The 27,235-nt window shown below is 53.3% G+C and overlaps 1 protein-coding gene across 1 annotated transcript in view; it reads right to left on the minus strand.

Annotated features, from left to right (window-relative positions):
* The window catches only part of VIPR2 (vasoactive intestinal peptide receptor 2), a 77,351-nt gene extending 54,676 nt beyond the window's left edge, over positions 1 to 22,675 (minus strand). Inside the window, exons 1-4 of the mRNA XM_026451497.1 lie at positions 22,650 to 22,675; positions 22,068 to 22,126; positions 15,859 to 15,966; positions 11,173 to 11,270 (exon numbers count right to left, since the gene is read on the minus strand). Coding sequence (XP_026307282.1) covers positions 11,173 to 11,270; positions 15,859 to 15,966; positions 22,068 to 22,126; positions 22,650 to 22,675 — 291 coding nt within the window. The remainder of the gene's footprint in view (positions 1 to 11,172; positions 11,271 to 15,858; positions 15,967 to 22,067; positions 22,127 to 22,649) is intronic.
* Positions 22,676 to 27,235: the final 4,560 nt, after the last annotated feature.

Consider the following 27,235-nt stretch of genomic DNA (forward strand, 5'->3'; position numbering starts at 1 on the left):
ACAGGATGACAGTACGAGGCTGCATTTCTGTGAGAGCAAGGCATTGCCCATCTAGAAGACGCTGTGATTAGCAAGCATGGCTGTGGGGAAGGGAGAAGTTACTCATGGAGGGAAAGGAAGAGCAAATTGGGACTTAAAAAATTACTGTGGATGAAAGGGGACGGCAAATCAAAAACAAGGCAGGCATCAAAGGAGACTCCCAGCACAGACACGCTGGGACCACGCACAGGGGCCACTTCCTGTGACCATTTTACCAAACCAGTAAAGCCTGGATTCCTTGGGAACCTACTTCGCCCCAGGAGCTCCGTAGAAGCATCGAATTGTGGTTTACGGAACTGGAGCAACACAAGTGAGGTGAATAGAGGGCTTTGCGCACAAAGTGGAAGACAAGGGCCGATGTCTCGACTGCTCCTGCGAATCCCCTGCCCGCGGATGAGTCTGTGGCTGCCCCTTCTGAGCCGTGTCCCCTTATGGTAAAGTGTGGTCATGCAGCACCTTACCCCATGGGATGGCTGGGGGTTGAATGAGCTGGTCCATGCAGAGTTCAGCATGGTGCCAGGTGCTCTGTGAACACTCAATAATTTATGCTATTTGTTGTGATATGATGATGAAAAGAATTTTTATAATGGAAGGGATGTGAAAGGTTGTGTAATCCCACAACTGCAGCCCTCCTTGCTTCCTTTGCACACGCCTACCTCGCAGGGGGCCCAGGGCAAGCCCCACCCTGCACATCACTCCTCACACACTCCCGTTCCCCCATCAGCATCAGCAGTGGGGGGACGAGGGGCCACGAGACCTGCCTGGCCTCCTCCCATGGTTCCTGGGACGCAAGCACTGGTCAGTGCCACAGGAGGAGGCTGGAACACTCAGAGCTGCAGCCGGGAGCCTGCCTGGCCCTGGAGGCTGCCTCCCAGTCAGCTGTCCTCCTTCCATGGGCCTGAGCAGTTAGAAAAGCCACCTGGGCCAGGGGCGGGGCTCATGCCTGTAATCCCAACACTTTGGGAGGCTGAGGCATGCGGATCTTCTGAGGCCAGGAGTCTGTACTAAAAATACAAAAATTGGCCAGGCTGGTGGCGCACATCTGTGGTCCCAGCTACTCGGGAGGCTGAGGCACAAGAATCGCTTGAACCTGGGAGGCGGAGGTTGCAGTGAGCCGAGATTTTGCCACTGAATTCCTGGGCAGCGGTTAGTCCCTCAGAAACAGAGGTGAGAACCTCCCGGGGCTTTCCTGTGAAGACAGTCAGATGCTGACGTGAGAGTTTCCCACCTGCACAGCCTGCCTTCCTCCGCCTGAGCCGTGGACTCTGCAGGCTGAGCCTGCTTTAAGCAAAAGGACACGGCAGTGGACGGCTGGGGCCCAGGGTGAAATCGGCGAATCTGACACTCATGAAGCCAAGAGCGCCGGGTGCGACGGGAGCGGGTCTTACCCTGTCCCCTCCAGACAGGCCCAGCCACCATGCTCTAATCTGAGGTCAGAAGGAGGAGACAGTGACCCGAGTACCCCATTTACCCTCTCTGGGATTTTCTCCTCAGGATGACAGGGTGAGGAGGGTTTCTGGGTTCTGGTCTGCCATTGCCCTTTCAGCTATTTATCTTCAAATATTCATTTCCTTTCCCATTTTAAACTGAAGAGTCTTGACTCATTCCAAATTGCACAGCCTCCGGCATCAAAATAACTTGAACCAAATCACCAAAATAACCTCCTTCCATGAGCAATTTCGGGATGTTTTTTGGGAGGAGTCTGTTTTCTTTTCTTTTCTTTTTTTTTGAGTCGGAGTCTCACTCTGTCGCCCAGGCTGGAGTGTAGTGGTGCCATCTCAGCTCACTGCAAGCTCCGCCTCCCGGGTTCGGCTGATTTCACTGAGATTTGTGTGTCTACCAGAGGGAGGTGGTCGGTGTTTGCAACCTGGCTTTCTGCTTGGAAGGGCTGTGGCTTGGCGTCTCGGAGTCCTGGGCCCTGGGCGTCTCATGGGCCTGGTGCAGGGCAGTGGCACGGGCTGCCAGCAAGAGCTGCCTCCCTTCTGCTCTCAAGACTCAGGCGTTGGGAGCACAGGCGGTGACTGCTGTTGCCCGCACACGCATGTGAGCGTGCAGCCTCTCCGGGGAGAGTGGGTGACCCGGGGGAGTCGAGGCAGGTGGAACAAGCAGACCCATTCAAGCAGCAGAGATGCGGAGAGAGGTGGTCCTGTGGGGGCTGGTGGGGCAGAAAACATTTCTTCAAGACGCTGGCAGTTACTGGAGAAAGGTGAGAGGTCAACGCCATTTTATTTCAGAAAACACTGTGGGCTTTGAGAGCTTTGTGTGCTCATTTGCTTTTCCTTAGGTCGAGACTGAAAACGTCAACACAGGAGGCTGGTCTCGTCCGTCTTCTCAGAGGTCATCCTTGAGGGAATGGGAAACTCAGACCAACCGTGTTTTAAGAAGCGCCCTTTAGTAGAAGTCAGGGCAGGCACCGCGGCTCCACGGTCACTTTTTTTTTTTTTTTTGAGACGGAGTCTCGCTCTGTGGCCCGGGCTGGAGTGCAGTGGCCGGATCTCAGCTCACTGCAAGCTCCGCCTCCCGGGTTCCCGCCATTCTCCTGCCTCAGCCTCCCGAGTAGCTGGGACTACAGGTGCCCACCACCTCGCCTGGCTAGTTTTTTGTATTTTTTAGTAGAGACGGGGTTTCACCGTGTTAGCCAGGATGGTCTCGATCTCCTGACCTCGTGATCTGCCCGTCTCGGCCTCCAAAGTGCTGGGATTACAGGCGTGAGCCACCGCGCCCGGCCTCCACACTCACTTTTGAGGGTGCTGGCGGGTGTGGCTGGGGTTCACTCCACCTCACTCGGGAGATTTTTTAAAAAACGTCTTATTTCTCACAAAAACAAGCACTTCCCTGGGCTGAAAACTCCCCTGGAGTCTGTCATTGCAGAGCAGCGCCGGGCTCAGGATCCAAGATGGGAATGAGGAGCTGTTCCACCCACGACAAGCAGGTGCCCAGAGTGTCCCTGGGTCTGGAGGTGGGAGACCCCGCAGCGTCCCTGGGTCTCGGACAGTGGCCACCCCGTGCCCAGTACTGATGGGCGCCCCTCGTGACCCCCTTTCGGGTGATGGAAAGGGAGCAGGAAGCTGAAGGGTAGGATGGGGAGCAGGCTCACATCTGTGATGGGAAAGTCTGCTTTGACGTCTCAAGGAAAGGCTCAGTTTTTAGGGGAATGATTTCCAAATCATTTAAGAGGCCCCAAGGGGAGAGATGCAGAGGAGGAGATGGTCTCTCACCGCAGCCCGGTCTCATTCTCCACAGAGGAGGCTCCTCCCCTCTGCTCCACCCCAGGGGGGCCAGGGCCTCGCCTCTGCCATCTGGGACGAGAAACCTGTGGCTTCACTTCCAGACTCAGCAGAGGAAGAGGCCACGGTGTCTCCGATGAGCACGTGGAAACGCGCCCCTCCAATCGTGCTGTCTGAGGAACGGGGACATTGTTTAGACACAGGACAGAGAGTGCCCAAGGCCCGCGGAAAGTTGTACCCATGGCTGCTGCTGACATCAGCCACTAGCTAAGCTCAGGACTCAGGAGCCCTTGGAGCCCCTGACCCGTCAGCCAGGGCTGGCACTCAGGAGCCAGAGCTGCTGGGAGGCCCAGGCGTGGCCACATGCACGGGCACCGCTCTCCCTGGGCGAGCAGCAGAGACGTCCTTGGGGGGCGTCCTGTTCTTCCTCTGAATACGGCCTGTTTCCCAAGGAAGAGTGTGCACTGCTGTTACCCCAAGTGAGCCTGCGGTGATAACTGCAGTGTGATTTCGCAGCTTCTTTGCAGGGTGGCATCCAGCTCTGGTGGTGAGATTTTAAAGCGGCAGATCCTGTGTGTACAGGGCTGTGAGGCAGACAGCCGGTAATTAGTGCCACTCTGTGCCATGCCACGCACCTTATTTTAAGCCATGTGTTTCCTTTGTGGTGTGTCTGAGTTAGACGGAGAACTGATTTTCCTTTAAAACCCAAACATGACATTTCTGAAGTGCAGAAACAGTCAGACATTTGGAGCTTTTTATCCCATTGAGACCTAGTTTATGCACAGAGTTAAGGATTTAAAAAGGCAACTGACCTAGGAAGTGAGGGCCTTTGCTTTGCTACCAAATATTCATATGACTTTGCTTTAAAACATGTGCCTGGCAGATCTCCTGAACCTAGTCCCAAGGAGACATCAGACAGACCCCGGCAAAGCCGCTTTGTGGAATGAGAGGGCTGAGGTCTCTGAGGGCGTCATGGCCACAAAGGTGGAGAGGGGCTGGGGAGCCACCACAACCACACACGGCGCGCTATCCTGGCCTGGAGTCTGAAATCGGAGCTGAGGCAGTAAATCAGACAGCGTTAGTGAAAATGGACATTTCCTAAATCTGATGACACTATTGAAGTGACTTAAGAGACCAGCCCTGCTTTTAGGGGACTCCCTAACATTTAAGGGGCGAAAGGCGCGTGTGTGTAGCCCACCCTCGAATGATTGTGTGCTACACACACCCAGTGTGAGAGCCGGGCAAACGCTCACAGCCGGTGACGGGGCTCACAGTCGGGGAACCTGGCCCTGTTCTTGCAACTAACTTCAAAAGAGCTTTTAAGAAAGATATGGCAGAGAGAAAGTGACATCTGAGATTCCTCATTGCGCTGACAAAGTCTGGGCTTCAAAGGCAAAGCTCGTATAAATTTAAGTGATATTTTTAGTACTTAAAATTTGATTTTTGTAAATATAAAACCAATATATTCTTATATTTGAAAAAGCAGAAAATAGAGCAAAAGGACTATTAAGAGGGAGAATAAGAGTGTTACTGGGAGCCCCAGACTCAAGGCCCTGCTGTTCTGTCTCCTCGGCTGCTATCCCGCCCACGGTGGTCTCCACAAGCCCCCTGCTCCCATACAGGTTCCAAATCACACTGACGTGACAGGTGGTGCCTGACAGGCAGTAGGTGAATCCCTTCAAAACTCTTCCTTTTCTCTTTGTTTTTCTTTTAAGTCTTTCACAGACCTCCCTAGAACCCTGAATTGTGCGTTTCCACACTTTCTTCAATTCAGTTGTTTCTTAGGACCATAAATGCTGAGTCCCGGAGCATGTGCTGTGTGTCCTGGAGGGGCCAGTGTGGTGTGCGGTGGACAATCTGGAGGCTCCCCGGGGGTTCTGGGTAACAAGCTGCAGGGCGCGCACCTTCTCGGAACCAGCGCCCCCGCCCCACCCACCTGTGGGGCCCAGGAGCCAGCTGCTGAGTGCCCAAGCTGAACATCTGCCAGCCACATACAGACCTCCCCTTAAGGGGAGCATCAGGGAGGCCGGACCCTTCCCCAGAGCAGAATGCCAGGGGTCCTGTCCAAGGCTGCCCAAGCCCAGAGACAGCCCTCCTATCCATCGAGGCCGGGAGAGTCTCAACCTCTGCCCGGGGCCACACACTCCTTCATGCAGAGCCTGGTGTGCGGACCCTGCTGCCTTGGATGGTCCGTCCTGTGCCAGGCACGTACCTCCCCTCCTCCGGCATCGGCCAGCTCCACGCCCAGAAACGCCTGGCGCACTGTGGTGGCCGCGGTGCTGGTGTTTCCTGCAGGTCTCCGTCCTGCACTCCACATCATCCCGGTGTGCTCCTCCATCCTTCCACCTTCCTGACCACGTGGGCCTCTAATTCCTTCGCCTTCATCTCCCTCCCATTAGGAGAATCTTCCCTAGCGGATTCCTTTAGAACTTAAAGAACTTGGAGACCCAATCGCCATCCTTGGGCACCAGCGTATCCGTGCATTTCCTTCTTAACCTCCCTCCCTGGTCCTGTATCTCCTTTGGTCCTGAAAAGACTCATCCATTTATTTGGAAAGTATTAAGCATCACATGCACAGATTAAAACTAAACAGCAGAAAAGTGCTCATAATCCTTTCTGGTTGTGCCAGGTGACTGCTGAATGATTTCTGCCTGTGGCCAGATTTCTGCCCCTGCCTGAGGTCAATCTCGTGGCCCCTGCAACAGCCACAGGTCCAGCTTTCGTCCTGATCCACCTTGGGATGCTTCTGCAGTACTGTGTCCGTGGCCGAGCCCACCCTGTCTGTGGCTGCCTTGCCGTCCCCTTTCCCATCACTCGATGAGCCAGTGCCCTTGTGGCTGGCACCTGCTGGGCACCTGCTGGGCCTGAGGACCATGAGGGGAGGCTTCCTTCAGAAACGCTGCTGCTCTCAGAGGTGATTTGGGGCAGGCTGCTCTGGGGGTCTCTGCCAGGTTCCTCCTGACACCGTGGGAGGCTGGTGTGTCCTTGCAGGGCTGCAGGAGGGTTGGCGGGATCACCAGATGGGGCCTCCCACAAAGGCGACCGCAGTGCCAGCTGCTGTGATCTTTGTCGCCAGGGATGGGAGCCCTGGGGAGTGAAGTGTGCCATCAGTGGAACGAGTCACCGCGGGGGCCTGAGTGCTGGAGCAGGGCACAGGCTTATTTTTAGGGATGTGGCGTAACACGGAAGAAATGCATGCACTTGAAGCACGGGAAGGCCGAAATGCCAAACAGTTCTCGTGGCTAAATTTAGCAGACGTGCTCTTTATGTAAGAATGGAGTTAACAAGTATGTGACACAGAAGACTTATGGGAGCCGGCTACCTCGCATGCCCACCACGCTGTGCTGCTGGGGCCATTCCCAGGAACACCGCGCTCCGTCCCGGCCGCCTCCACCACAGAAGCAACGGCAGGGGCTGTGAGTGCACAGGGTCTTGGAGGTTTGACTGCGTTACCCCTGCCTGACCCTGACTCGAGGAGGGAGGCCCCCACTCCGTGCTCTTTCATCGGTGCCTGAGATGAAATCCAAATCACCAAGAATCCCCACTCCCTTTGGGCTTTTGACACAAAGTGTGCTTTTCAGTGCCTTGTTTCAAGAAACACAGGCTTGAAGAGGCACCTTTCAGAAGCTGAGCAGCAATTCTAGCCCGTTGGGATGCACAGACCGAGATTTCTGGGTCTGATCCCAGGAGTGGGACAGGGCGGGCACAGGGTTTTGTGCAACATCACTCAGCCATCAGTGAGTGACAGCTGGGCAGATTCTCAGGCCTGGAATGATGAGGCCAAGGCTTCTGGCCTCTCGTGTAAGGATTCCAGGCTCTGACTCCGACTGGCATCAGCAGGGAATGTGCTAGAAAGGCAGGCTCTCAGGCCCCACACAGACCCACGGGGCCAGAGCCTGTACTCACCTGAGCCCCGCCGGGGTGAGTGGAATCCCCAGCCTCACACCAGCCCTGCCGGCCACTGCTGCTCCCATCCTCTGCCTGAGCCGTTCTGTTTTCCACACAATGGGAACCCCAGCCCCCAAGCCATCAGCGCAGAAGGGATGTGATGGGATGAAGGGCAGGGCAGGGCAGGGCGGTCGGGCCCCAGCACCCGGCTCAGGGAGCCTCCCACGTTTGGTGATCCTGAGCCCTCAGTCTGCTGGGAGAACTGTGGCTTACAGGGAAGTGCCGGTGGGAAAGGGGAGAGGAGCAGCGGTGGAGGGCAAGGGCTGAGGCCGTTGCTCCTTGATACACCGTGGGATGAAACCCTTTACTCAGTGAAGACCTAAGACTCCCTCAGGCCTGAAAGCTGCTCTTGGCAGGACGAGGACACAGACAGGAAGACCTCGATATGGAGACTGATCCCTGGCTGGCGCACCTGCTTCAGGATCTGACTGCAGCAGGTGAGACCCCAAATAAAGGCCCAGACCACAGCCACGGCCCATACAGCCCCGCAGGCTCTGGGTCCGGATGAGATGCAGCTGCTCAGCAGCGCCCAGGGCTGCCCCAGAGCCCTCTGGTCCCCAGAGCCCTTCTCCTCCCAGGGGCTCCCACACCCACATCTCTGCTGATTCCCTCACACATGTAGACAAGTCTGTGGCTTCTGTGGAGGCTAATTTTTTTCCTCAAATTTAATTAATTTTGAAAACAATGAACAATAATGATTGCACACACAACACCCAGGGCAGACTTTGGCCCTGTGCAAGCAGGAAACACAACTAAAAACGTGAATCTGAGAAGCAAGCGGGCACTGATGGGACGAAGCATGAGCTCTGGGCAGGAGGAACGCTGTTCAGTTCAGCTCCCAGGCAGTCCCGCACGTGCTGGAGGGCAGAGCTGGCCCAGGGCCGTGCGTGTGCGTGTCTGCCTCGCGCCTGCCTGGGGCCTGTTCTGGCGCTTGCAGCCTCCAGAATGCCCTGCGCTGTGCCGTCGCCTCATCTTGGAAACGAGTCCCTAAACCAACCAAGTATTCAAAGTATTCAAAGACCAGAAACTGCAACAGGAAGAAAAATTATTCATTTTGGTTTTGTGCCATCCTTCTCCTTGCTTTCTCACTTTAAAATATTTTGACTTTCTAATCCCTTAGCAGTGACTATGTACTTATAATATTTGCAGAATCTCTGAAATGTTTAATTACGAAGAAAAAATAGTCCCTCAGACTAAACAGCAAAGCATCAGGGGATCACAGAGCAACGGTGCTCATGCGGGCAGCGTTTAATTACAGGCCTTGATGAAGGACCAGTGGACCCAGAAGAGCCTGCCACGTGTCCCCGGGATGCCTCCCAGGGTGTGGCCGGGGGAGACGGGAGGTAAGAAGCTTGGGCATGACTCTGTGAGCTGACACTGCCACGCAGGCAGTGGCTGTCACTGCCTCCCAGATCCACGTCATTCTCCATGGCCCAGGCCGGGGCTCAGAGCAGAGGTTCCCAGGGAATGCTTATTCATGGAGTGAATAAAGGAAGCAGAGAAGGAACCAAGGAGCATCAGGCCCAGGCCTCCTGATGGAGCCTGCACATATGGGGCTCTGGGTGACGCTGCTGGGGGTCTCGGTCTCTGCTCTTCACCAGCACCTCTGTCCTAATGTCTCCCAGGCACGGCTGCCGGCCAGGTGCAGACAAAGACGAAGACTCAGACGTGGTGCCTCCAACACACTACGGATCCCACCTGGACCTTGAAATCCCCCCCAGGCTACAGAAGCCCCCGAGACCCTGGCTGCTCCCTTTCCTGTGGAAGCCTGGGGCAGACGGTGTTGTCACTGCTGTGATTTCACATGCCGGAGCCAGCTGTCAGCCACGGTGTGTGACGACAGAGGCCTCAATGTCCCCCCTCTCCCTGGCTGAGCTGGGTGTAGCCATGCGCCCCAGGACCCTCCTGAGGACCTTCCTCAAGGGCGGGCTCACAGCCATGTGCACCGGAGCTGGGCCTGCAACACTCAACTCAGTCTTCTCTCAACTCCACTGGAAGCCATGGGGGAAAGCGCATCTTAGACGGGCCCACAGGTCAATGCAGTCCCCAGCTGGGTGGCTCCTGCAGGTGCCTTCAGCCCACTCAGGGAGGGCGGTGGGGCCAGGCACTGTCCTGATCAGATGGCAACAAGCAGACTGCATGGGAATCAGACTGACCGGGGCCTGGCTGTGGCGGCTCACCAGTGGGGAGCACACCTCACCACTCCCCTAAGCCTCAGCTTCTCTACCCATGCAGTGAGTTGCTTTCAAGCCTAACTGAAGTAACAGACAGTAACACCTGCCAACATCAGCCGCCACCACCTTATCCACTGATCCACTGGTCATGCAATGTGGTTTGCCTGTGTCCCCACCCAAATCTCATCTCGAACTGTAGCTCCCATGATTCTGACGGGTTGTGGGAGGGACTCAGGGGGAGGGAACTGCGTCAGGGGCGCGGCTCCCCCAGACTGTTCTTGTGGATGCGAATGGGTCTCACAAGGGCTGATGGTTTGATAAGGGGTTTCCCCTTTCACTTGACTCTCATTCTCTCTTCTGCCTACTGCAATAGAAGACGTGCCTTTTACCTTCTGCCATGATTGTGAGGCCCCCTCAGCCACACGGAACTGTGAGTCCATCAAAGCTCTGTTTCTTATTAATTACTCAGTCTCAGGTACATCTTTACCAGCAGTGTGAAAACGAACTAATATACCAGGGTCAGGAGTTTTATCTTCCATTTGTTGGGATATTGGTCACTGCATAAGATACTTCCTTTCCTTGGGTTTAATAATTTGGTAGGGAGAGAACTGGCTTAGAGTTGCCAATCTTAGAGAAGTGAGCAAAGGAAGCCTCTGGGAGAAAGTTGGGCTTATTCTCCCAAGAGGCAGCCAGGCCGCATTGCCACCATCCCCTGGGGACTCCAAGGGCAGAAGCCACACCTCCAGGAGGGGCAGGTGGAGCAGGGTCAGGGCAGGAGGTGATCGGCCCACGAGCTGATGGTTCGCCGGGAATTCTGTGGGCTTGCGGGAGAAAGTTTGCGTGTGGGGAGCACGACCCTTCCCGGGGCTCCTTAGAGCAGCCTCCAGTGCGTCCCCTGCCCCCTGCCTCACCCGTGCAGGGAGCACCCTCCTCACACACCTCTGGCTGCGGGTTGGCAGGGCGCCGGGCACCCACACAGTGCTGCCAGGGCTGCGGGGAAGGACGGAGGTCTGTTTGCTGATAAACCACAGGCCGATGTTGCGGAGAGTGAGCCCTTGGGAGGAGCAGCCGCCTGAGGCAGAGCTGGGGAAGTTGGCACAGATGGACTGGAGCACAGCTTTAAGGCCACGCATCCCACACTCGGGAGAAACATCCTCATTACTGAGACATCACAGCCCTGCAGAAGGGTTTGCAGTGGACATAACGCCCGAGAGCCCCAGTCACTGCAGCAAGTTTGTGCAGCCCGGATGGGGGGTCCCCAACTCACCCTGGGACCCCTGCTTCCAGACGCCTCCCGGCCGAGGACAAGCCGGGTCTCTTAGCTTGAAAAGACACCCTAATTGTGGTCACATCGCCTGCTGCAGGTTCAGGGCTCAGGAAACCATGGCACTGGCTTCTCAATGCCCCAGAATGTGGCAAAATCTTAAATGGGACAAGAAATCCAAATGCAGAAAGGGTGTGCTCTCCAGGACCCGTCTGAAAAGTTACTTTCGGGCAGGCGGGGCCGCTCTTAGATTCTCCTCACCATCTCCCAGACATGCACACAGCAGGTCAAGAAAACCTGCCTTTCCCTGCCTGCAAAATGACGGAACAATCAAACAATCCCAAGTGCAGCAGCAGAATGGAAACAGGGACTCCGCTTAACCTGGAAAGCGGGAAGTAGCGTCGGTACTCAGAGGATTATTTAGGGGAAAAATCTACGTAATTCTTGCAGGGCAGGAGGGGGCTGCTGGTGCAGTGTCAGGAAGCGGAACCCACCACCATGGCAGCACGCGGGAGCCTACCTTGCTCTCGTCCTCCAGGTCGCTGTAGCCACAGGCATCGACGAAATCTGGGAACGTCTCCGACCACCCGTCACTCGTGCAGTTTTTGCTTATGTTTCCTGGAAGTGAAGTTCAGATATTTTATCTGCAAGTCCATGAAAACTGGCCTTAGAAGGGACCTTAGTCTGTGCTGAGCCCGTGCGCTCTTAAAATGCTTCCCATGCCCAGGGCTCAGCTAGGAGACAGGGCTGCCACTCAGAAACCTTCCTTGGCCTCCCAGTCCCCGTGACCTGGCCCGCAGGTCACCTCTCGGGGCCGGTGGGGCCTGAGATGAGAGTGAACGCACTGTGTCGTAAGTCGTAATTACCACAACTGTAAGTGTAGTTCTCCTGGGGCAGAACGAAAATTCTTCACAGACTCTTAGGTTCTGCCACCATAAGTGATATTTACAGCCAAGCCTTGGCCGTCCTGGAGCCGAGTGCCCGGCCTGCTCTGTTCCTGACAGCACCCTCCCTCCTCCTAGCCAGGCCCTCACCACCAACAGTGACCCGGTAGGGCAGGCTCCGTTTGGCCACTGGTGTTGGAAGAAAGGATGGCGGAATTACAGTTTAATTGTAGGAAATCAAGGCAGTTGTGCCCTTACAACCTCATTGTTTGCTCCTAAGGAACTAAAATCATATGTAAGCTCAGAAATTCAATGTTCCTTGTATTTGTGTGTCCTTAGCAGACGGCCACACAGAACAGTAGGTGATAAAGCTCTCAGAGGTGTCTGAGCTGTAAGAATAAAACCAGGCACTGAACGCCGTGCCAGCCTTGCTCCAAGCATGGCTGCATGGCATCAGGATCACCTCCACAGCAGAGCCCAGGAAGCCAGACCCCTCCATGCACTCCTGCACCTGGCATGGCCAGAGTGGGGCCCCGTCTCCCTGCCTGGGTGACTGGAAGGGTCTGGGGCTTTGGATTTAGCAAATATTTTCACTCCCATGACTTTTTAATTTCAAGACAACTTTGCAAGACAGACTTGGTGGGCACTGCTGTTCCCATTTTACAGAAGGGGAAAACAAGGCTTTGAAGACTCGGTTTCTGAGTGGGGGGTATGCGTGATTCTTGTCATGCAGTGGTGAGAGGCAGAGAGAGGGCTGGCTGGGCCAGGCCCTTGGCTCTACTGGGGAGGAGTAGGGTAGGAGACTGGTCTCAGCAAGGCCACAGGGCTAGCTCTGCCCACTGGTACCCCGATACCATCACCAATCAGGGGCTCTGACTACAAGGCCCACACCTCACACAGGGAGCCCCAGTAAGGTCTGGGGGCTGCTTAGCTGCAGAGACCCCATACACAGTACAGGCAAAACAGAGCCCTAAAACGGGTGAGACTCCTAGAGACCTGGTCCCACCGCCCCATTGTGCAGACAAGGAGACAGGTCCACAAAGATAAATGATGTGCCCACCACAGACTCAGGAACAGCACTCTTAATCGTTATTATAATAATAGTAGTCGTGGTAGTGGCCGCTCCGACTCACTGAGCCCTCAGGAACGCCAGGCTCTGTGCCTGCATCAACCCAGTTAATCTTGACAGCCACAGGAGGCGGCTCTCCAATTAATCTCAGAGATGAGACGGCCAAGGCTGAGGAAGAAGTGTCACTTGCCCAAAGTCACACTGGTAAGTGATGGGCCAAGCGCCACACCTGACAGCCTGGCTCTCACCTGAGCAGGGCACCTACAGGCCCCTATCCTGAGTCTGGAAGCCAGGACGTCGGTGGGAGCTGAGCCTGTCACTCATCCTCTGCGAGGTGCAGCCTTTTTTCCTTCCTACAGGAGATCAGTGTTTACCAATCCAAAGAAGATACTTAAATAAAACTCCAAAAACTAAGTCAGTCAGTCATTCTGTGAAGTGCAGATTCCCTCACAGGTTTTTTATCCTTTCTGACTTCTCACTCCTGAGACACACGGGGCAAATGTGGAAGGAGAGGAAATGCCTGAGGTGGCAACCTGCAGAGAGATCAGGGAGGTACAGAGAGAGGCCAGGGAGGGGCATAGAGGCCAGGGAGGTGTAGAGAGGCCAGGGAGGTGCAGAGAGGCCAGGGAGATGCAGAGAAAGGCTGTGGGGCGCGGGGGCACGCTCTTGCCCACTTGCAAGATGACGAATACTTGAAGGCCTCCCTTAGGACTTCAGTGCTCTCAGCGACTATTTCAAGCCCCATGAGGCTACATCATCCTCCACTGGGGGATGTGCTGATGCCCCTTTAAAGGCTCAGAAACACACCTGGCCCTACACCTGTGCTGGATGGGCGGCTGAGCTGCTGCCCTGGGTCTGGCTACAACAGTGCCATGCAGAATTGGCAAGTGGGCACCAGGAGCAACTGGAAACCCAGAAAGCAAGTCAAGGGAGAGAGGCCAGCACACAGCTGTTGGAGCTGCCTCCGGGGCCCTGAGCATGGGGCTTGAACAGGAGCTGTTCACAGAAGGCTGTCCTCCCGGTAATGAGTCCTTGTGCCTCTCATCCTGGCTCCTGCTTCCTTTTTCCCCTCTATGCAGACAGCTGGCTCATTGCCTCCTGGAGGGGATGGGGCAGGAAATGCCCAAAGCACCTGATCCTCACAGCTTTCCCCAAGCAGCAGCGGTAAAGTCCAGCCCGGGTGGGGAGAGCACCTGCATCCCGGGTCCCACCGCTGCAGGGCAGGGTTCGGACCTGCGGAAGGAGCTGCCCACTGCTTCTGGACACGGCCCAGGGTCCCGCCTGGCACAGAGATGGAGGGTGCCAGTGTGCTGGTCACTGTGATGATGAGCCGGGCACGCGTGATGATGCCCAGAGGCCACCTGCCTAGCGTAGGACAGACAGCCCCAAACCTCCCACCTGCTGGAAGGACGAGAAATCAAGAGAGAAAACAACGCTTCATTAGAATGGCGACTTATTTCTGGAACACCTGGGTTTGTGGGCGGAAATGATTCCGCGTGTGTTCTGTGACCCAGCTTTCCTTATAGGTCATGGGAGGGGCAGCCATCACATGTGGAGTGTTCTGTAGACCACAGAGCACCACGCAGATGCGAACCTGACTTTCATTTCATTTCAACAGTCTCCAGTTATCCCTGCCGAATTTAGTCTCTGAAGCCTCAGCCCCTGTGGTACGATGCCAGGTGGTTTCACCCCAGTCCTGCTTGGCCCCCAGTCACATCCACATCTCTCTAAGTATTTGCAAAGGATGCCCATTTAATGCCCCAGGGATGAATTCCATGCGGACGTTCCATGGGGACCATCTGTCCACGGTTTGTGCATGTCATCGCATAGCTCATGTTTTTCTGATGGGTTGAAAAAGTAGCAGCATATTTCCCCTGCATTTCAGATCATCTAGCTGCGACTACTCAGACTTGGGGAAACACTACAGGTTTCCTCACAATAGCAAGGTGGTGTCATGCTCCCTGCTTGGGAAAAAGGTGGAATAAGTATTTAACCCAAAACCGACTGGGAGTTTTCACACTTCCAGGGGGCGCAGGATGCTTCCAGGCAGGGCCAGAGCCTCACTGACCTGGGCGCCTGGTGCCCAGATGGCTTCTGTCTGGCAGACGCCGGACTGTGTTTTGGTGTTTGCCAGTGTGCAAACTACCAGGCTGCTGGGTGCTTTCTGGAAGCCTCAGAACCATGCCATCGACTAGGAAAAGCCGGAGTCCATGCCAATTCTCTCCAGAGCTCCAGAAGAAAGGATGCAGCCCAAGCTGCTCAGTAGAAATGCTACTGATTGGAGGGAACAGTTCTTAAAGTTCAGGTTCTCTAAAGTGACTTCAGTTCTAAGTCACGGGTGGGTAATGATGCTAACGCAAGTACGGTCCCCACCTTCAGGCTGCTCTGCTGGCAACTCGGGGTGAGAAAGTCAAAATCTTCCTTTCGGAATCTCCTTCTCCTCTGTCCCAATCTCTTTTCCAATACTCTGCTTTCAAACACTACAGCATTACTACTTCCCAAAGTCCTTACCCTTTAACCTCTGTCTGAGATAAAAGCAAATTCTCCATAATGTTTCAAACTATTATACTTTTTGTTTCCAGATGTTTCTTATGTTTTCTATTTTTCTAAATAGATTTCTTCACACCGTGACAATCTGAATCACTCACAAAAACAAACAAAACCCTTCTCTCAGGATTCAGCCAAGAGATATTTGCCGCACTGCATATAGAGCATGCCCCGGGTGCCGAGGAGGAGCCTGGAAGCCCAGAGGAACTGCAAATTCCAGGCAGCATCAAACCCGTGAGGCGGCAGGGAGGTCGGGGGAATGGGTTCGGTAAACTAGGTGCGTCCTGGGGCCTCTGCCCTGAGCATGGAGGCTCTGGGTGCCTCACGTCTCACTTCCCAGAAACTTCCAGAGCGTGCTCTCCGGATTCACAGGCCGACTCAGCAGGAGGAGGGAGCCTCTTTATGCCCCCTCGCCTCCCCTCCCCTCTCATGCATGTTTCCCATGCTTTGGTTCCCATGTGGCTCCTGTCTAACCTGGTTCTTTCCCTGCAGTTGCCCTGCTCTCTGGGGTTTGGCTGAAGGCAGGTGATGCCCTTCTGCTCCCTAAGACGGGCACTCACCCCAATATGCCACAGCCGTTCCCTGACCCCCAGGGTGGCAGGAGATGCCTGAAGGAAAGTGATGTTCCTGCTTCTTGGATGGAAAACATGGATGCTCAGATGAAAACACCCTGGAGGAACTCAGGAACGCAACCCACAGACAGTACCTGCTTTGCTGTAGAAATTGCTGAAGACTTTTGGGCAGGGCACCGTGACCGTCTCTCCCACATTGGCAGGCCGCCAGCATGTGATGTTGTCCCAGACGCCACTGCAGGCTGGAAGGAGAGAAGCAGAGTGAGGCGGGTGCAAGGTGAAAGAAGCATCACAAACAGAAATGCCATTCATGAGATAACTGCCTCACAAACTCCTTTTCTGTGAAACATACTTGCACCAATGCAATTATTGAGACTATAGTTAGCTTGTGGGTTCATCTCAATGAGCTTTGGAGGAATAACCATATGGTGATAGAAAGCATTTGAGTAATTCAATGTATACCATGTACCTTCTGAATTTTAAGAGAATCATTACGTACTTGTTGTGATCAGCATTTCCCAGTGTGACAAAGTGGGCACCACTGGGTATTAGTGCAAGGGCCCGTCGGGGAGGGCGATGCCCAGGGAAAGTGTGCTTGTGCTTCTGTGGAATCTGACTTCAATGATTATTTGCAAATGGAAGTATTTGATAATATTTGGTTGATTTTTCACTGTCAAGATGCCTTATTGGCAACAAAATCTTAGGTTACCTGCATGGAGTTATCAAATAATTTGCATAATGCATAGCTTAAACATTTTTAGACCTCTTAGTTGGTCTTAATAACCACCTGGTGAAGGTAAGATATAAAAATATTGCATTAATTATCTTTCAGATGAACATTTAATGACTTCTCAATATCACAAAACAGTGATGGAATCCATGTTTAAATCCAGTGCTTTTTCCTACTTGTCCATGGTATTTACACTATATTTGAGACCTCTAAAATTTTATCTTATACTTAAACCTCAATATCAGAAAAGCAATGTGCTGGCCTCGGTAAAAACTAACAAACAAACAAACAAGCAAACAAACGTCAGTTTTCCTTTCAGCGTATGCCACCCAGACCTGTGCAATAACTGTAGGGATACATCCATGGAGAACACACAGCTTTGGTGTGAACACAGGAGTGTTTTACTTTCAAGAATACAGAAATGTCTCTGAAAAGTTGGCCATGAGCTAAGTTTTGCAGATGAAAATACTTTCTAAATACTTCCAATAAAAGTGAAAATATATTTATTATAAAATAAAATTACATACCAATATTAGAGTAAGTACATAAATTCATATTACATTAATGTTAACATATTTATTTATTTATTTATTTTTGAGACGGAGTCTCCCCCTGTCGCCCAGGCTGGAGTGCAGTGGCCAGACCTCAGCTCACTGCAAGCTCCACTTCCCAGGTTTACGCCATTCTCCTGCCTCAGCCTCCCGAGTAGCTGGGACTACAGGCGCCCGCCACCTCGCCCAGCTAGTTTTTTGTATTTTTCAGTAGAGACGGGGTTTCACTGTGTTAGCCAGGATGGTCTCGATCTTCTGACCTCGTGATCCGCCCGTCTCAGCCTCCCAAAGTGCTAGGATTACAGGCTTGAGCTACCGCGCCCAGTCTTAATGTTAACATATTTAAAGAAAATGTTGATTTTCTTTTAAAATGTTCAAAACAAGTGATCAAATATAAATGCATCACTAGAAACTCCAGATGTGCCTTAGGCCCACCAGGTGTGAGCGCCTGTGTAAGGCTGCTTAGAGTCTAAGCAGTAGAGTTATTTAAGTGCTAAGTTCATAAACCAAGCACCTCTAATTCTGGTGTGTAGGGCAGGTGGTGGAGAGGTGTCAGGATGGGGTTCCTAGCCAAGAGTGAACGAGGTGCAGAGGGAAGTGAAGATGTCTAGGCCTCTAAGTGAAGACTCTGCACGTGATCAGCCAAGTTCTGTCCATCTCCTATAAAACGGCAAGCTCTGGCAGTTTTGTGGCTAGTTATTTTGAAGGTTCAGCTTTTTACCACAAAACGACAAATTTCTGCCTTGATAATAGTAATGGCTGGGTGCAGTAGCTCACGCCTGTAATCCCAGTGCGTTGGGAGGCCGAGGTTGGTGGATCGTTTGAGGTCAGGAGTGCGAGACCAGCCTGGCCAACATGGTGAAACCCTGTCTCTACTGAAAACACAAAAATTAGCTGGTTGTGATGGTACATGCCTGTAATCCCAGCTACTCGGGAGGCTAAGGGAGGAGAATTGCTTGAACCCAGGAGGCGGAGGTTGCGGTGAGCCCAGATCGCACCATTGCACTCCAGCTTGGGTGACAAAGCAAAACTCAGTCACACACACAAAAAGTAATAATTATATGATATTGCTATTTTAAAACAATGGGCTGGGTGCAGTGACTCATGTTTGTAATCTCAACACTTTGGCAGGCTGAGGCAGGATGATCCCTTGAGCCCAAGACTTCAAGACCAGCGTGGGCAACATAGCAAGACCCCATCTCTACAGAAAATATTAAAAAATTCGCTGGAGGTAACAGAGCATGCCTATAGTCCCAGCTACTTGGGAGGCTGAGGTGGGAGGATCACTTGAGCCTGGGAGGTCGAGGTTGCAGTGAGTAAAGATTATGCCACTGCACTCCAGCCCCGGCGACAGAGCAAGACCTTGTCTCAATAAATACACAATAAATAAGATAATATATAATAAGATAACTAATACATAATATAAATTATAATGCAATAATTATATATTGTATAATACTAATTGCTGCTTTAAATTGCAACAGAGAATACTAATTGCTGCTTTAAATTGCAACAGAGATACTAAATTCATACCACATCAAACCGTCTTTGCATTATAGTAGGATTTGATTCAAATGTCTAGAACTTGTCATCTGATCCCTTTAATGTCTAGGTAAAGTCTTCCGTTTATTTGTTCCTTTATTGAACCGCACGTGAGGGAACAGAGCTAGAAGCTGTCAGGATGTGAGGACGCGGACTGGAGGGCGTCAGGACCCCTGCTGCTGCTGAGCTAGCAGCCGGAAGTGCAGCCGGAAGTGCAGCGGCAAGCGCAGCCACAGTGCGGGGCACACGCGTGGCACAGGCTGCAACCTCCCGGCAACAGCCGCCAAGAGGGAATGTAGGAGTTTCTCCCTCAGCTTCTCAACCTCACGGAAAGGACAGCCAAAAATTTGAAAGGGCAGCCCCAAGAGATGTCCCTACGGCCTTGCAGACAGAAGCAACTGTGTTTAACAGCCGGGCAGAGGAAGGGGGAGATGCGAGAGACAGGCCATCGGTGCCCCCCGCACTGGCACGGGCGGAGGACGCTGCAGGGAACCGCGTCCAGGTGGAGTCCGGGGCTCTGAGACTGCAGCCTCCTGGAGGCCGGGCCACGGCACCTACCTGGGACCGCCGGCCGAGAGCCCCGACTGTGAGGAGGAGGCTCACGGCGCCTACCTGGGACCGACTCTGTCTGTGAGGAGGAGGCTCAGGGGACCTACCTGGGACCGACTCTGTCTGTGAGGAGGAGGCTCAGGGGACCTACCTGGGACCTGATCTCGACTGTGAGGAGGAGGCTCAGGGGACCTACCTGGGACCCGATCTTGACTGTGAGGAGGAGGCTCACGGCGCCTACCTGGGACCCACTATCTGTGAGGAGGAGGCTCACGGCGCCTACCTGGAGCCAGACCCCGCCCGAGGACCCCGACTGTGTGAGCAGGCAGCCCACAGTGAGTGCCTGGGGCCAGACCCCAGCCCGAGGATCCCGTCTGGACAAGGAGGGGGACTCCAGAGGGAGTGGCTCTAGGAGAAGAAAATGGAACCCTGAGACCACCTCATGCCTGCAGTGTCCTGAGAGTGTTTTGCTGTTGCTGTTCTGGCCCGAGGTTTGATGCCTAATTATTTACAGGTAGGTGAAAAACCCAGCAACAGAAAAACGAGGAAAAGCATCAAGTTCTGAAGAAAGGAAATGCTGAATATTACGTGGCTCAACTGTGACGGCCATAATGTACACCAGCAATGTGAGGTGAGTCCATCAGGAGGCTGGCGGGATGATAAATTATGCTTGGGTGGTGAGAACGGCACAGGAGACAGAGATCTTTATTCTTGTTAGAAATCTAATGGACACTGACGTAAATTGGGAGGAAGAAAGAAAAGAAACAGGAGCATAAGTATGCTGTTTAGAAATAAAATAAATACCAGAGAAGAGATGAAAGAGATGCTGCCATAGGGTTGAGAACTGGGGATGAGGAGGGGCTGAGGAGGGGCCAGAGACTATTATCTTCATTCAGCCTTGTAGTATCATTTGCCTTTTACAACTTTACAAATGCACTCTTTGTTGAAAACTAGCATTTAAAGTGTATCATAATATTAAGATACCCATCTTTAAATGTTTACATTTTTAAGAAACCTTGTGCAGGCCAAAGCAAAATAGTGCGTGAACAGGCCATCAGTTCAGTGTCAGACGTAAGTGATTCAAATTCAGCGCAGCGAATTTGGGAGAGGCAGTGAACATTCGGGAGAGGCAACAAGTCCTTCTGTAGGAGTGAGCGCCGAGTCACAGGATGGCAAGGGAGGAGAAGGGGAGGCAGGCAGGGGCCACCCCCGAGAGAAGCACAGCCACGTGGAGATGCCTGTTCGTTTGGAAAGCAGTGGGCAGCCGAGATTTCATGAAACAAAGGATTTGTGATGAAGGTAGTGAAAAACAAACAAAAGTGCTCAGATAAGGCCGTCAGGGAAATGGGACTTGTTAAGCTCTGGTGGCAACCTAGATTTTCGAGATGGTGAATCATAAAATCAAAGGTCGCTCTGAAAAGTGGAAAATGTTTGTATCAATAGACTCTGAAAAGTTACTTGGTGAAATTCAGTGACCATTTCTAATTTATTTAAAGCCCTAAATAAAAGAGTAAAATAACGAGACTCCCTTAACATCACAGAGAATATTTGTTAAAAATAGCAAGCCCTAAGCCAGGCACCGTGGTAAGTGCCTGCAGTCCCAGCCACCCAGGAGGCTGAGGCAGGAGGATCGCTTGAGCCCAGGAGCTTGAGTTCAGCCTGGGTGACTGAGTGAGGCCCTGTCTCAAAGAAAAGAAAAGAGGAAAGAAAAAAAAAGAAAGAGAGAGGGTGAGAGAAAGAGAAAGGAAGAAGGGAGGGAGGGGGGAGGGAAGAAGAAGAGAAAGAAAGAGCAAATGTTAGACATGCTTAAACACAATTGTACAACTGAGGAGCCAGGTTGGGTACTTGCAATCCATTATTCAACAGTGTGTTATAAGTTTCAGCTAAAACAGCAGATAAAAGAAAATGAACTAAGAGATATAAACTGGTAAAAAAGTAGAGAAAAAACCCTAGAACTGTACTTTCTGTATGGCAACCACTAGTCTCACATGGCCATTTAAATGAAAGCTAATTAAAATGAGATGCAGTTAAAGGTTTGGTTCCTCAGTTGCACCCTCCACATTCGAATGTTCCACAGTGGAACATGGCTGGTAGCCATCACACCGGCATTTCCACCACCATGGGAAATTCTACTCGACAGCACTGTCTAGGGTCAGAGTTAGACAAATGCAACACAAACCCAGCAAACCTGTCTCACAAATCAGGAAGCAAAGAGAGAGAGAAAACAGCAATGAAATCCTTTGGCTCGCACACCAAGGCAGAAGCTCAGAGGAGCCGCTTCTCTGGGTCATGGGTCTTCAGCTAAAATGTCCCACATAAATAATCCAAAACACTTATGAATCAATATAAATGATAAAGTTGTTTCACTTATCACCCCAATCTTCGTCTTTCAAAACTTGGCCGAGGGGTAGAGAAGGAGCCTTCTCTGATCTCAGCAGCCTCTCACCCGAAGTGACGGCCAGGGCCTCGCGGGCAAGCCTGGCTGAAACAGGACTGCGGTCTGTCTGCTTTGGACATCTCACCTTAATGAGAACACAGCAAAGTGTGTCACCACTAGTGCTTAGAATGTGTCACCAAAGCCCCTGAGCTCAGGCTTGCTGGCTGGGTCGCCCCTTGGCCTTTTCAGATCATGCCCCTGACGTGCTGCCTGCAACCTCCAAGGTCAGGGTGCTGGGAGTGGAGGAACTCAGGCTGGCAAAGCTGGTGTCCGAACTGCCCCACACCCTACAGCTGCCCTTCTCACCTCCGATTCTGCTGCTGCTTCCAGTCTTTCCTGAGCACACAAGTCAGCTTCCGGGGGCCATGTGCTTCCTTTCATATACCAGCTTAGCCTGCGTTTAGCTAAGTAGTCAGGCAGCAGGTGTGAGGCATCAATTTGTTTGTAAACAGCAAGGTCTCCCAGGGCTGCTGTGAGCTCCTCCCATCCCACACACACCAGCTCCACCCAGTGGACGTGGGGTCTTGTCCCTACCCTGCTGTGTGGCCCCATGACCTGTGCTGACCACTCGGACTGACAGGCTCTGCTCCCTTCTGGACGGTGGTCATCATGGAAGGGTCGGAGCAGTTGGTGGGAGCCCCGGTTGGAGAGGCTGCAGGGAGAAGCAAGGCTTAGGCACCTGCTGAATGTAGGGAAGGAACAGCTTGGGTGATGTGGGCAGAACCTTCTGGGCCAACCTCAGAGCCTTGGGAGGAGCCAACTACTAATTTTGAAGCCAAGTTTCAGGAGATTTGTGCCATAGCCACAGGTAACCGGGAGCAAATCTTCCTGGGAAGCACACAGCGGGTGGAGCAGAGTCACATGGGCCCTCCAGAGGGCCCCACAGTGGGTTGGCACCAGCATGGTCAGTGCCCGCTTGGTCAATGCGTTCAGGGAAGCATGTGGGCAGAGCGGGCAGTGACCGATGGTCAGTCACAGGGGCCGGTCAGGAGGCTGGAAGCTTCCAGGCAATGAATGAATGTCGACTGGCAGTGGTGGCTTCCTAACTTTTTGCTTGAAAATCAGCTTAGTCTCCTAAAAAAGACATTGTAGACTAAGTGGTTCCGAAAAACTGACCCTGCGACGGTGCAGCCTTCCGACATTTCTGAGGCTTCACAGCATCTTCAACGAAATACACCGGGTTTGGGGAAGGCTGCTGCGAGAACAGGTTCTTACCAGTGTGCTGGGAATTCCTCCAGGTGGAGTTCTGAGGAACACAGCAGTAACTCAGTTCTGTGCCACCTTCTAGCCGAAGGGGAGAGTGCACCCAGTGGGGAGGAACCTACAGGAACCTGCAGTCCTGTCGTGTCAAAGATGCTGCTTCTCTCCGGAGACTCCCTAGGAAGTCCTGGCTCTCACAGATGACGCTACAGGTGTTACTTTGAGTTCTGGATTTGGATTTATTTTCTCATTATTTCAAGTTCAATGACAGAAACATCAATTAAATTTCAAGAAACTCTCACGACATGCGCCCCCTCATCTAGGAAATGACTTTTACATATATTCCATTTTGTCCTCCCAGCAACTCCCTGAAGAAGGCGAGAGCCCCAGTGATTGTCCTCACACTGGGGAGGAGACCAGGTTCGCAGAGGGGAGGAAACACGCTGTGAGCCACAGGATGGAATGCGGGAGCCGGCCGAGCCGGTCGGGCTCCTGGGTCGCCGCCCTTTCCCTGGCAGGTCACTTGCCGTCTCAGACCTCATGGGTCTTGCTTTATCACCAGTGTTTACCACACACAAGGCTTTCTGTGACCTAATTTCTCCAGGATTTTATAACTATAAAAGCACTGGTCATGGAGCCAAAGGGTAGGTATGTGGGTCCAGGATCCCTCTTTAAACCTCCGGCGTGAATGAGGATGAACCCCTTTGTATGGCCTGTGAACAGACAGGATAACAGTGAGCACACCACACACGGTGCCGCACCACGCAAAGGCAATGCAGGGCGTCACATTGGAGGTGGGGCCGCACCTGCTGACCTGAGTCATGGACACAGACGGGTGCAACTCCAGTTGTCACCTGCACCATGCTTGCCATGCAGCTTATGCTCTCCTTGGACAATGGGCAGCTCTGGAAGGTGGTGTCCCAGATCTTCTCATGGTTCCCCTACACCCTCCTTCCTTCTTCAGTCACCTGCCCCTGCCCCACACGCAACTCCACAGAGGGTGGCAGCTGAGGGTGGGTGGCCCAGGAGGCCCAAGTCATGGGAGGCCACCCTGCTGCTGTCATCAGTGACCACCAAGTGTCAGCAGGACTGGGAGGAGGGACATGAGAGCTGAAGTTGCTTCATCCCGTCAGGGCTGGGGAGCAGCTCTAGGAACCAGCAAGTGGGAAAAGGAAAGCTGAGAAGCGAAGCCTCCTGAGACTGGCCATCAGCTCAGATCACAGCTTGCCTCCAACACATTTAGAAGCAAATAATTCGAATCACATCCTCCATTCAAGAAAGCATGATTTATGTCTCAAGTGACAACAACAAATCTTCCTCCAGAATCTGGGCAGAGCAGGAAGTCCCAGCTGGTTCTCACGGGGAGCTCAGAGAGGCCGGGGGCATCACAGTCATCAAATACTCTCCTTGCACAGCAAATAACAGGCTGAAGGATGAGTCTCTCTCTTCCTGCAGGGGGGCTACTGAAGTCCTTGTGACCACTCCTTCCGAAAGTGGATGTTTAAATACCTTCCCAGCCTCATGTCTGAGTGGCTGAGTTCTCAGCAATCCCCTCCGCTTCTGCCCCAAACGGTAACAGTCAGGATTCTTCCTGGAGATCGCCGTGAGGAAAAGGCCCGCAGAGGAATTCTGATTGCCTGGTTGTGACGGAGTGTGCTGCTGGATACCATTTTCTGTGTCTCAAGGAGCTGCATGTGAAAGCAGTCAGCCTGATCCATCTCAGGGAATGGGCTTAAAACATGGGTCCCGATGAGCAAGACCAAGGTGGGAGAACAGCGTGCTCAGCCTCCCACCTCCCGGGCCTCCTGATCCAGCCTCTTCTTGTGCTTCCGGCTTCAGTGGGTGTTTACAGTGAATGAGACGGAGGGGAAGGAAGAGAGAAATGGAAACATAGCTGTCATTCAACGGCAGGCGTGAGCCGGGCTCCACTGGCCCCTCTCTTCCAGCCCAGACAGAGATGCACGAACCGGTCCAAGTTCTTTCATTATAGAAAGTGACTTTTCATCTTACCTTAAGAGAAACCAGAAAAGCAGTCCTTCTGGTACCGTGGTAATTCTTTGTATAAAATCTGCTGTGACCAGAACTACGTGGTTACCACGGTCACTTGGTGCCAGTGCCAGAGCTGCTCCTGGATGCTGTCACTGGCATGGGCTCTGCAGTCCCGAGTGCACAGAACCGAGGCCTGGGTGTGCTGCACAGTGCTTTGCGCACTCCTACAGACCACACCTTCAGAGGAAAATTAGCAGCAAGATCCCACATTTTGGATCTGGACATTCAAGGCTGTGGGAGTGGAGCCAGGTGGAGGCAAGGCAGAGGGTGACCAGATGCCCCTCCTGAAATGCAGCCCTGGGTCCCTCCAGGCTCCTGGCAGGACCTCCCTGCCTGATGTTCATCCTGCACACCCAGCCCCTGCCGCCACCCCTACCCCTCCCCACCTGCTGTAAACACCCACACGCCAGGGGCTCTGGTTTAATTTGCCTGGAGGATGTTTTTATCGTTTTAGGATTCTTCGTGGTTCCGAGTGTACCCAGGGCTGAGGCCCAGCCTTGGAATGCGGAGGCTGGAATGGGTCACCATGCAGGGTGGTCCCTAGCCGTCCATTTAAACAGGCCCCCGGCAACTCTGACGATGGGCCGCAGCTCCCTGGGTGGACATAGGAGATAGGAGGGATGGGGCCCAGGCACGCAGGGGTCCCGCCCTACAGCTCCTGCCTGCCCCTGAGCATGTTGCTAACCCTAGGCCTTGGTTTGCTCCTCTGCAGAATGGAGATGACACCAGGTAGGAGGTGATCACGCGCACCGCAAGGCAGAGCTGGGTGCACGGGGCCTCGACTGCGGGGCGGCAGCACTCAGAGCTCCTGCAGGATGATATGTGGCCTGTGTCTCCAGACACAGACTCATGCTTGCTGTTACCCCTGCACCCATAGGAGCCCAGATGCAGATGCCCAGACCAGCCTGCCACATGGGGGGCTGTGGAGGCAGCGGCGCAAGGCAGAGGCCGAGGCAAATCCCTCCTAGGGCACAACCCCAACATTCTGATATGGGAATTCATTCATCACCAGAAGCCCAAGGCCAGGGGGCACCACCAGTCCCATCTCCCACGTGTGTAGTGCCCGAGGTGAAGCAGCCTGCGGGCGCCCAGCCATGCCCTAACCTCCGCTCCCCAGCCTCCACACAACATCCTCCAGGGTGGGGTCGGGTTGGCTGAAGGCCAGGAGGGCCCGGCCTGGGAAGCGCAGCCTTGCAAAGCACGCCTACCTAGAGCCGTCCAGGGATGCATGAAGCCTAGTAGATGGGGTCGGAAGAAACGCCTGTCCCCCTTGGAGAGGGGACAGCGTGCTGGGGCCACCCCCAGCTCTGAGCTTGTCCCTCATGGCATCTCCCACCGTGGGCCCCTGACCTCTGCAGGGGCACCTCCTGAGCTTCCTGCACTTGCTGAGGGTCCTCACGGCCCACCTAGGCGGGACGCGGGCAGGACAGGGAGGGGCTCCCACCACCGCCGTGCCTGTGTTCTGTATTTTGGTCTGGGGTGGTTCAGTCCAGACTCATACTAAACATATCTGAATGGGAAAACAATTTCATGTTTTTCTCACTGTATTTGTTATTCTCCTCACCTGTCTCTTAAATAAGGAGCAGCCTTCTACCAGGGAGAAGAGCAGGCAAGGATGCCTGGTGCAGAGGGTCGTCCAGGAGGCAGCAAAGCAAGGCTGGACGGTCCCCCTTGGAGTGCTCACCAAGGAGGGACTGCCCACCGCACCTGGATCCCTCCCAGGTCACGAAGGTGGGGACAGAGGGGGCCACCGCCAGGTCTCATCACACCAGGCTGCCCTGGGCCACCAGGATTCTTTTACAGGAAACAGCCTAGAACTTTTCATATCTAAGGTGACAATACACATGCCTCGCTTAAATATGTCTTTAAGATTCCAAGCATTTTTCCAGATGTAAATTTTCAAATTAGGAAAGTAATCTCTGCCCGCTGGGAACATGTTCCAACACAACACAGCCCAGGCAGAAGAGTGAAGGCCTCACGTCGGTGCCACTAAGTAGTAACAGGCTAGTGTGCAGCCTGGGCGGCAGGTGCAGCTGTGCAGGCTCCGTCTCTGCGTCCCACCGCAGCCATTTAGGACGGGTAAGAGGCTGGGCCTTGTCACTTGTCACCTCCATGAGCAGGTGCCTCTGTCCCTAGTATTTCTGGCTACTCTTTGAAAATTCATTTTCTAACCATCCTAGTTTAAGGTATGATTTAGTTTCCTTATTTAATACACTTAGCTCCAAACTTAAAACATTTAAGCTTAGATTTAAACAGGGGCCATCCAGCCCTACTTTGCTGCCTCCTGGCTGACCCTCTGCACCAGGCACCCTTGCCTGCTTTTTAAGTTTGGACTTAAACATTAAAGTTTGGCGCTAAACATACTAAATAAGCTTTGGGGCAGAAACCTGCATGGGAAGAGGGGAGGCCTCCCCTTCTTATGCCCAGGGTGTGAGGGGCTGGAGGGGAGGGTG

The sequence above is a fragment of the Piliocolobus tephrosceles genome, chromosome 8, assembly GCF_002776525.5.
Source record: "Piliocolobus tephrosceles isolate RC106 chromosome 8, ASM277652v3, whole genome shotgun sequence".
Taxonomy (NCBI): domain Eukaryota; kingdom Metazoa; phylum Chordata; class Mammalia; order Primates; family Cercopithecidae; genus Piliocolobus; species Piliocolobus tephrosceles.